Genomic DNA, 9,464 nt, shown 5'->3' with positions numbered 1-9,464 from the left:
CTGAAGCACTTGTGGTGGTGGTGGTGGAGTTGCTAAGTCCTGTTCGACTCCTGTGACCCCATGGACTGCAGCTTGCCAGGCTCCTCTGTCCATAGTAAAGAAGCATTTGTAGTACCTTCTAAATAAACACTATCTATTTAGCCAATCAGCTGGTCCCTAGAGGGTGTATTCCTGATTAGGATAGCTCCTCATCCTTCAGGTCTAGTTTCAAACATACCACCCAAGTTATATCATTATCTAGGCTAAAGAACTTGAAATTGAAAACCCGACTTCATGATATGGCTTCTATGCTGTTTTCCCACTCCATCTCTCTGCTGCTGTAAGCACTATGACAGTGCACACTTTGTGGTTTAGTAATTTTATTGCATGGAGATCTTCAGGCTCCTGGTAATCCAAGCACTGCACTGTACTCAGGTCCATGGAAATAGAGAAGGACTAGTCTTCCCATAAATTCCCTCTGTGTGAAATCTGTTAGACCTGTTGTTTCTCAGTTCAGGGGCAAAGCCACACAGATAGGCTTTCTTGAAGCAGCTCTGGAGCCACCTAACCCTTGCCAGGGACCAGTGGCCCTGGTTTTCTTAGAATAGGCATGGCATTGCTTGACTTCCTCTTCTAGAACATAGTGGGAGTTGAGGGAAGAGGCTCTAAACCAGGTACTCTGATCACCAATTGACCTTTTTTATAGCTCCAAGGTGATTTATTGAGCACATGGATTTGGGGAGAATGAATTTCCTCATCTTCAGGACTCTGGAGTTGTCTCTTCTGGACTGCTAGGCAAGGGAGGTGTAGACTGGTTATATTTCATTCAGTAATATGCTTGGAGATGTCTTCTGACCTTCTAAGAACAACATCTTTTAATTCAATTTTGTTTTTATTTAAACTCAGACATGCTGGTGGGAAGCTTGTTTCTCCTAGGATGGTCATTTACCTAGAAACAGCTGTCTGAATCAGAGAGGAAAATGGTGATTAATACACCCTTCTCCTTGCTTCACTTGCTCCTTGGAAGAAAAGTTATGACCAACCTAGACAGCATATTAAAAAGCAGAGACATTACTTTGGAAACGAAGGTCCGTCTACTCAAAGCTATGGTTTTTCCAGTAGTCATGTATGGATGTGAGAGTTGGACTATAAAGAAAGCTGAGAACCAAAGAATTGATGCCTTTGAACTGTGGTGTTGGAGAAGACTTTTGAGAGCCCCTCGGACTGCAAGGAGATCCAATCAGTCCATCCTAAAAGAGATCAGTCCTGAATATTCATTGGAAGGACTGATGCTGAAGCTGAAACTCCAATACTTTGGCCACCTGATGTGAATAACTGACTCATCGGAAAAGACCCCGATTCTGGAAAAGATTAAAGGCAGGAGAAGGGGACAACAGAGTATGAGATGGTTGGATGGCATCACCAACTCAATGGACATGAGTTTGAGTAAACTCTGAGAGTTGGCAGTGGACAGGGAGGCCTGGCATGCTGCAGTACATGGGGTTGCAAAGAGTCGGACACGACTGAGCGACTGAACTGAACAACAACCTTCTTCTTGGAGTGGGTCTGGAGGTCCATGCTTACATCTTTAGGTAGGCAGATGAGGTTGCTGGTGGGGGAGGGGGAAGGGACTGAGAGACGAGTGCCTTCAGGATAATATACCTAAGTCATGGGAGGCGTCCAGCCTCATAGGAGCTTCTTGGATTCCTAAGGCCTAAAGTTCTGAGCAGCAGGTCAGACACTGAGTCTTGAAGAGGTTGAATGGGTTGCAAGAAGATCTAGTCTTTTCTTCTCTAGAAAGTTGAAAATGAAGTGCTTTCAGTGTTGCTTGGCCATCTCCCAGCACTCCAAGGCAGCTTCACACCCAGGCAGCCCAGAGCCCATCCAGTCTTCTCAGGCCCCCTCCACGCTTCTGGTTGGCAGTCCCTGAAATGCAGAGGCCAGGCAGGGGTGGGCAAGGGGAGGATGCATATACGGTCATTTGCATCTTTGTTCATCTTCAAAGGATAAGAGAAAAGTCGAAACCTTGTCTAGGTTTGGGAATTTGGAATCTTTAATGTCTAAAAAGCAATAAGCTTCATTAGCGCCACATTGCCACTCACCAAGGAGATAAAATGGAGCCCAGGAGATAAAATGCTCAATAGGATCCAGAAATAAGATTTAACGTCATTGTATTTATTAGGTTCTGAAACAATACACATTCACATCCTTTTGAATACAGTACATTTGGCACAATAATGTTTACAATGAAATAACACTAATGAATGGCAAGAGATTAAAATTACATCCTGAAAGGAAAAAAATGTACAAATAAAGCATCACAATACAAAAAAAAAAAAAATCCCTAAAGTTGAATACATTTGATATTTAGCCAGAATTATTTTGCACATAATTTAAAAAGAGGTAATTTTTTAGCCTTTTTTTTTTTAAATGTAAGAAACATATTTTTTTTTCACCTTTGGAGGAAAAAAAAATTATTTCCACTTCACAAAGTCCATAATGAGAGAACACAGGAGAACAGCTATCCTTCATATATTTTTTTGGCATTTTTTTATACTCCCTCCTCCTTTTTTGTCTCAAAAAAAAAAAAAAAAGTGAGCAAGCTAGTTGGAAAGATTAGAAAGAATTAGCAGAAATGTAATAGTGTGTCTGCTTCCAAACTCTTGTGAAAACCAAAATGAAACAATGAATATTCAAGGAACATACAAGCTCTATTCTACAGACTACATACGATTTGAATGCCTGTGTGAGAACTTGACCAGCTTTCAAGCAGGAGGCATCCCAGTCAGCCCATCTCTGGGGGCTGGAAGGGGGCATCTCTGAGCCAGGCAACCTGCTTGAGTGACTGCTTGGAGCTGCTGAGTAGAATGAATTATTATTCGTCTTCCAACAGAGATGCCAGTTGTCCTGTAGGAAGGGCCCAACCCGTGCTGACATGGGAATACCTTGGACAAGGCCATTTGGCATGACAGTTTAAGAGCTTGCTTGGTCGTTCAATCATCAGGGTGAAGGAAGCAGAGAAGAAAACAGAAAGCAGTAGTGATTCATGAGTAAGACGGGCAGTATTGTCATGTTTTCCTAAAAAATGAGATGACGCCACCATGAAGATGTTTCTGTGCTTGTCCTCAACTCCGGAAGATAGTCTCCCCCTACTATGTCAAGTTACCGAAGATAAATTAAATTAATCTACTGTTCTTCATCTCTTCACTGGTATGCTGAACACACAAATTGATATAGCATAATATTTGAAATTATAACAAGAACAGATAATAATTACACCTGAGTTTTTTCAAAAATCAAAACAAAAGAGAAGTGAATGTCATCACTAATAACCAAGGCCACGACTAGCCAGATGCAAATATGGGCACCAGCTCTGTATGGGCTTGAGCTAGTCACTGTCCAAACTTTGAAACAACCATCCAGAACATTCCTTTCTCTTCCCCATCTCTATCAGGGTATAATAGAGCATAGGAGAACTATATGTGAGATTTAATATAGCTTAATACATGTTTACATCTTTTAAAATAAACCAAAATGAAATAAACAATACGAAGAACACCCCTTCTCCCGCCCCTCCGCCTCCCAGAAAAAGAAAGAAAAAAGGAAACACACTTTATCTCTCGGTAACTTGAACCAATACGCTTACAGAGTATTGCACCTGGACATTATTATAATTATTCTTTCATAGACTAAAGTTTATAATATGCCTGAACATGCAGCAGTTGATACCTCTAAATTCAATGAATTAATTCCACAGGCCTTGCAGCAAACACTATATACAAAAAATCTCAAATGTACAAAAGGCAAAAAGCTTCATTAGTGCCACTTTGCCACTCACAAGTATATATATTTAGGGGCAGCTGGGAAATCCACGTGCAATCGTTGGAATGGATTCCATTCCCTGCTAAGTCAGTTCAGTGAAATAGATAATCCAACGACCTCCGGGAAACATAACACACAAAGCCACAGAGAATCCTTGGAAATCAAAGAATGTAACACTGGTAGCATATCTCCAGGAGGTAACATCACATCCATTAAATAGTGTCCACATGAGTTGCCCTTGCATGTCACACAGAAACAACGCTCTGAGAACATCTTGCCACCCTGTCAGTGTTCCAATAAGTCGCTCTTCAATCTCCTGATACCCTCTACATAACCCATGTTTAGCCTCATGCTGCTTGTTCCGAAAGCAGATATTTTATATTTAACTTTACAGGTTTAATGTTTAAAAACCACAACACAGTAGTACTATCATTTGGTAGAAGTGCGCAAAAATCACACACTGCTGCAGAAAATAAATAGAGTTGATGCTGGGGATTCAGGATGAAACTGGAGAATCTGAGTTTTGCTAGAACCCAGGGTCTTGACCACTCTGCGGGGTAGCCATGGAGTTCAGGCAGAACTTGAACAATAAAGAGCTGTACTAGTTTTCTTTTCTCTCAATTCAGAGCCCCCAGGTGCCACAAAAGCATTAAGAGCATACACCATGGCTGATGATTTTCTCATTGTATATTAGCCCTTTAATATCTACCTGTATTAACACTGGAATTTATTTCTTTTGGCCAATTAGAAAGCAAATTTGATAATCTATTTTTGAAATATTAATAGAGTTCAAATCAAATTTCTTTTTCTAAGGAGAACAATTTCTTCCACAAGATACATGCTTATACCACTTTGGCATGCCCCAAATCTAAAACCAAAGCAAATGACAATGAGCCACTCCAGAGCAAACCAACACAGCGAGCCGATCAGGGGTCTTCCAACCTCTCTCCTTCCTGGGCACGCCTTGAGGGCGCCCACCCTTGGGCTGAAGAAGCACCAGTCTCTTCTTCTCTTCTGGACAGAATGGCAGAGGGTGGCAGGTGGTGGGTGGGGGACTGGAGTGAGGAGAAGCAAGAATTGTCAGGACTCTATGTTCAAAAACAGAGCCAGAGTCTTGCTTGCTTTTTTTCTTCCTTCTTTTCTTTGCAGTAAAAGACCTGAAGTTCCTTCCTTACCAGAAGCCCCCGAGGAGCAAAGCCAGGCTTGCCAACAGACCAAACTCAGCAGAGGGTCCAGTGAACTGCTGACCCTGCACAATTCTGCAGTGTGTGAGACGAGAACCAAGAGTGCCTCTGGTCATCAGGTGGAAGGGGGAAGGAGCTCGCCCCGGGGTGAGGGAATGCAATAAATAGAGGGTGGACAAGGGACTGGGGCTCCGGGGAGAAGTAGTTCAAGACCATCTGATGGGAAAATAGGAATCTTCCCGGCGCCCCTGCTTGCAGCATCACCAAACTTCACCGGGAGCGGCTGCTCAGGGCATCAGGTCTTCACCAAAGTAGGAGAAGCCTTTGAATTCCTCCTGGTTGATCTGCTTCACAATCGCTTCATCCACGAGTGTGAGTACTGGCTCTTCCCGGGTAAAGTCTTGGTCAAAATTATTGACATCTCTTTTGGTTTTCTGTGGGAAGATAAGAGAAAGCACTGATTCTAGGCTGACCTTTCTCCCCAAGGCCCCCCAACAGGGAGTGGGCATTGCGCTGACCAGCCTCTTACCAAAGCAGACCTCTAGCTACTGAGAGCAAACATTGAGCTGTTTCAATGAGGTAACGATGAATGGCCCCAGGACCGCGAGGTGACGGAGGACTTGGAAAGGAAAAATGAGGGCAAGTGAGAAGGAAGAAGGTATGATGGAAAAGCAAGGAAGTGGGATTCCCATAGACTGTGTGTGTGTGCATGTTCGGACATTTTCCCTTTCAGCATCTGCCCTAACCCTCTGGCTCCGCTGAGTCCTCCCTTCCTGTGATCCAGGGGATGAACGTGAGTTGCCCTCCTATGAGGTCTCCAGTGGTCTTTCTTCCCTAAAGGTAACCATCACCACCCCCATCACCTTACCATGTCTCCTCTAGATGACATCTTCTCTATACATAGAGGCATGCATGGAGTCGGGGGTGGGACCATCTTCTGGGAAGCCTGCCTTGATCCTCACCTGCTATCATCCTGAATCCTATTTTGTGCTCCCACATTATTTCTATTATTACACTCAAGACAGTGACTTGCAGTGAATTGTTAATGCTTCTGTCCTGTCCATGAGCTCCTTAAAGGCAGAATCCTTGTCTGACTCAACCTTGGGTTCCCAGCAGTCTACTAAACTAAGCATCTACTGAATGAATGAACACATCAGCAAGCCCACCACTGACTCTCTGGGTCAGAAGGACCCATAACTAGTTGGAAGTTCAAGTTGCCAAAATTGGGCTTATAGTCTGTGGAGGGGTGGAGGGCAGTGATCAAACAAACTCTGGGTTTTGGAGAAAATCAGGAAGCAAGAATAATTCTCTCTGCCTCTGGGTGCTCCCTGCTGGGCTGGGGTCAGTATTCCTTTCTAGAACACACTGCAATGGTGAGAAGAACTTTCACAGAATAGTGGGACCTGGCTGAGACTTGAAGAATGAATTACTATCACGTTGGTAGAGGTGGGAGGAAGGCACCTTGGCAGAGAGAGAGATGGGACAAAGGCAGGGGTGTGGGAACACGAAAGATGTGTATACAGGACAATGGGTTGGTCAAGCTGTTTGCGACACAGTGCAGCGTGGGGATGGCGGGAAATAAGGGTGGAGTCCAACTGAGAGAACTTCAGTACCAAGTCCCCTCTCCTCTGCCTTCCACAACACAATACTGAGATGACTGAAGGAGTTCTGGCAATATTTTTTCAGATATTGATTAACTGGCATTATCCAGGATTAGTGCCCTGGATGATAGAATAACTCTTGTGAAAAGGTGACTATTATTATTTGTGGAATAAATATTCACATATGCTATGTTCTGTGGAAATGAGTTACCTAAAAGGTTAATGATAGTCTGTGTAAAAAGTAGTCTTGAGACAAAGCTATATTTTGTACCCTGCTCTGGGAGAGTCATCATGCATGTCAGCAAATGAAAGGCTGTGGGACACCCTGAAGTCAAGAAAACCTGGCTGATTTGATTAAGGCCAGTCTTCCTCAGACTTGACATAAAACTTTTTTTTTTAATACACACACACACACACACACACACACACACACACACATATTTTTGCTGTGGACCATTTTATTTAAAGATTCTCTTAGATTCTTTTTTGATGTGGACCATTTTTAAAGTCTTTATTGAATTTGTTATCATATTGTTTCTGTTTTATGTTTTGGTTTTTTGGCCATGAGGCGTGTGGGATCCTGGCTCCCAGACCAGGGGTTGAACCCACACCCCCTGTACTGAAAGGTGAAGTCTTAACTGTGGATTGCCAAGGAAGTCCTTTTTTTTTTTTTTTTTCCTAAATAGTTTCTCAATATCCGTCCTGGGAGCAAAGTTCTGCGGAGTGTGGTTTGGGAAGTGCCATTTTACAGAGCATCTTCATGTTCACTTGCTCATTGATCCTTGGAACAGGCAGGTGTTATTATCCTGATTTTACAGATGTGGAAACTGTGGCTCACAGAGGTTTGATCACTTACCCAGAGTCACGCAACTGAGTTCAGAGTGGGGCCAGACTCAAGTCCAGCTCAGCATGATGCTTCTCATGGTGCAGAATATTTGGAAAGCTGGACACTGGAGACATGTGAAGACATGCCAGGCTCAAATTCAACCAGGAGACCTTTAGGTCAAGCTACTAGGCTGAAGTAAAGCCAGTGAGGTTTGCTAGTAAGCCAGCATGGTGGGAGAGGGCTGTGGATCAGGGAGAGAGTGGAACACGGTGAGGTGAACTTGGCAGGGAAGCTGTTTTCAAACTGTCCCAGATTGAGGTCCGAATCAGACAGACACCACGGAGAAGAGATGAGCTAATCTCTCCCATACTGCAGCCCCATCAGTCCTGCTTGGCATCTTCTCTGCGGCCTTGAGCCACCAGAGCTCAGCAGGGCTCAGAGACCTTGGAGGGGGAGCGGAAGGGGGACAGAGGAAAGCCGCAGGGACGGAAACAGTCCTTGCAGCACAAGGCGGTGTGTGCCGCCCCCGAGATGAGAAAACTGAGTGGCTCAGCCGTTCCTACAGCAGGGCTGGCTCCAGGCAAGAGGATGACTTGTTCTCCATCTCCAGTGTGTACAGAGCAAAAGGCAAAGGGGGGCCCTGCGTGGAGAGAGACTTCAGAGGGGAACCACAAAGCCCATCTCCACAGTGACGCATGTGGGACGCGGGAGGGCAGCCGCCTGGGGAGAGGGTGTGAAGACTCCTCTCCTGAAGGTCTCTATCACAGGAGCGAGGGGTTCACTTTGATTGAAGAGGGGTAACAGCATGTGGCCTATGGTGCTGGGGGAGAAGCAGGATGCGGAAGAAGGCGCCAGAAGCATGGGAAGCACCAACTATCATCCTGGATGGTGACCAAGAGGCATCCTCAGTGGGGGCAGGAGGAGAGGGAGTCGGTGAGGAAGACTGGCAGAGAATAGGGCAAAGGGAAACTCAGTTTGAACACCACCGATGGTGGGCTAGATCCAGGACCTTTCAGGGGCAGGGGCCCCTCCTTCCGGCCTCCTCTGCACTGGTCACTAATGGGGAGGGGGCCGGTATATAGGGAGCCTCGGGAAGTCTGTAAAGGCTTTGGCATTGACTCCCCTGTTGAACTTCTTGTGCTTCACCTTTCCATTTGAGTCCACTAGTCATGGAAACTGGTTTCATTTCCTGAGGTCAACTGAGCATAGTGATGGAGCTAGGTTCCACAGATGTCTGAATGTCCCAACTTGCTGACTGCCTACCAGGCAACTGGGCTCAGTCAACACAGCTAGGGACATCTTTTTCCGGTGCATGGTGGGCTGGCTTGGGGAGCAATCAAGCTCAGCTCTGGGCTTTCCAGGGGTCCCAGAATCATTGGTGGCATGCCAGCGAGTGTGCCATTCTTCAAGAACTCTATGGAAGAACCTACTTGACCCATGCACCCCTTATGCTACCTGGTCCAGGCCTTATTTCCCTTGGAGACATCTTATATCCTTGTCAGTTATTCATTTCCATTCATATAACTAACAGTTCCTGACTATTAATTAACCTTAGAGGCTTGGGAGGTTTTCCAGAGCAAGTAGCTCTGAGGAAACCCACCCCAGGTTAATAGCATGTAGGCAGCCTCACATCCTCACATTTAGAGGATTGGGGATTATATCCTTTACTCACTGGTTTCATTCTCTGGAAAGCTGCTGTTTCCCTTACAGAGCAGGTACAGGACTCATCCCCAAGGTTCTGATGGACAAAGTCCCTGTTTACATGGACCTGCAGTCATCCCATTTGCCTCCCTTCATGTCTACACACCTGACTCTTAGCACCCACCACTCTGCCTGAGACGTGACTCTGGGACTCAGGGAACAGCCTTCTAGCTCTTCACACCTTATCTCCTCCATGAAGCCCCTCCTGCATCCTCTGACCCACATAGAGGAGGAGAAAGAGCACTGGCTGACCTCCCACCTTGGTACCGTCCCCTTCCTAGTTTGATGACATTGTGAAGGAAACCTCTTTGAGCCTTGGTCTTTTCATCTGTAAAATGGGGGTGGTCCGAG

The 9,464-nt window shown here is 45.3% G+C and overlaps 1 protein-coding gene across 2 annotated transcripts in view; it reads right to left on the bottom strand.

Moving 5' to 3' along the window:
- Positions 1 to 2,133: 2,133 nt before the first annotated feature.
- The window catches only part of PRKCE (protein kinase C epsilon), a 534,046-nt gene continuing 526,715 nt past the window's right edge, over positions 2,134 to 9,464 (bottom strand). For both annotated transcript variants that reach the window (XM_070477668.1, XM_070477678.1), the window contains one exon: positions 2,134 to 5,419. In XM_070477668.1, coding sequence (XP_070333769.1) covers positions 5,273 to 5,419 — 147 coding nt within the window. In that variant the 3' untranslated portion in view covers positions 2,134 to 5,272. The remainder of the gene's footprint in view (positions 5,420 to 9,464) is intronic.

Source organism: Odocoileus virginianus, chromosome 2, assembly GCF_023699985.2.
Source record: "Odocoileus virginianus isolate 20LAN1187 ecotype Illinois chromosome 2, Ovbor_1.2, whole genome shotgun sequence".
NCBI lineage: Eukaryota > Metazoa > Chordata > Mammalia > Artiodactyla > Cervidae > Odocoileus > Odocoileus virginianus.
This window is presented reverse-complemented; position numbering and strand designations above follow the sequence as displayed.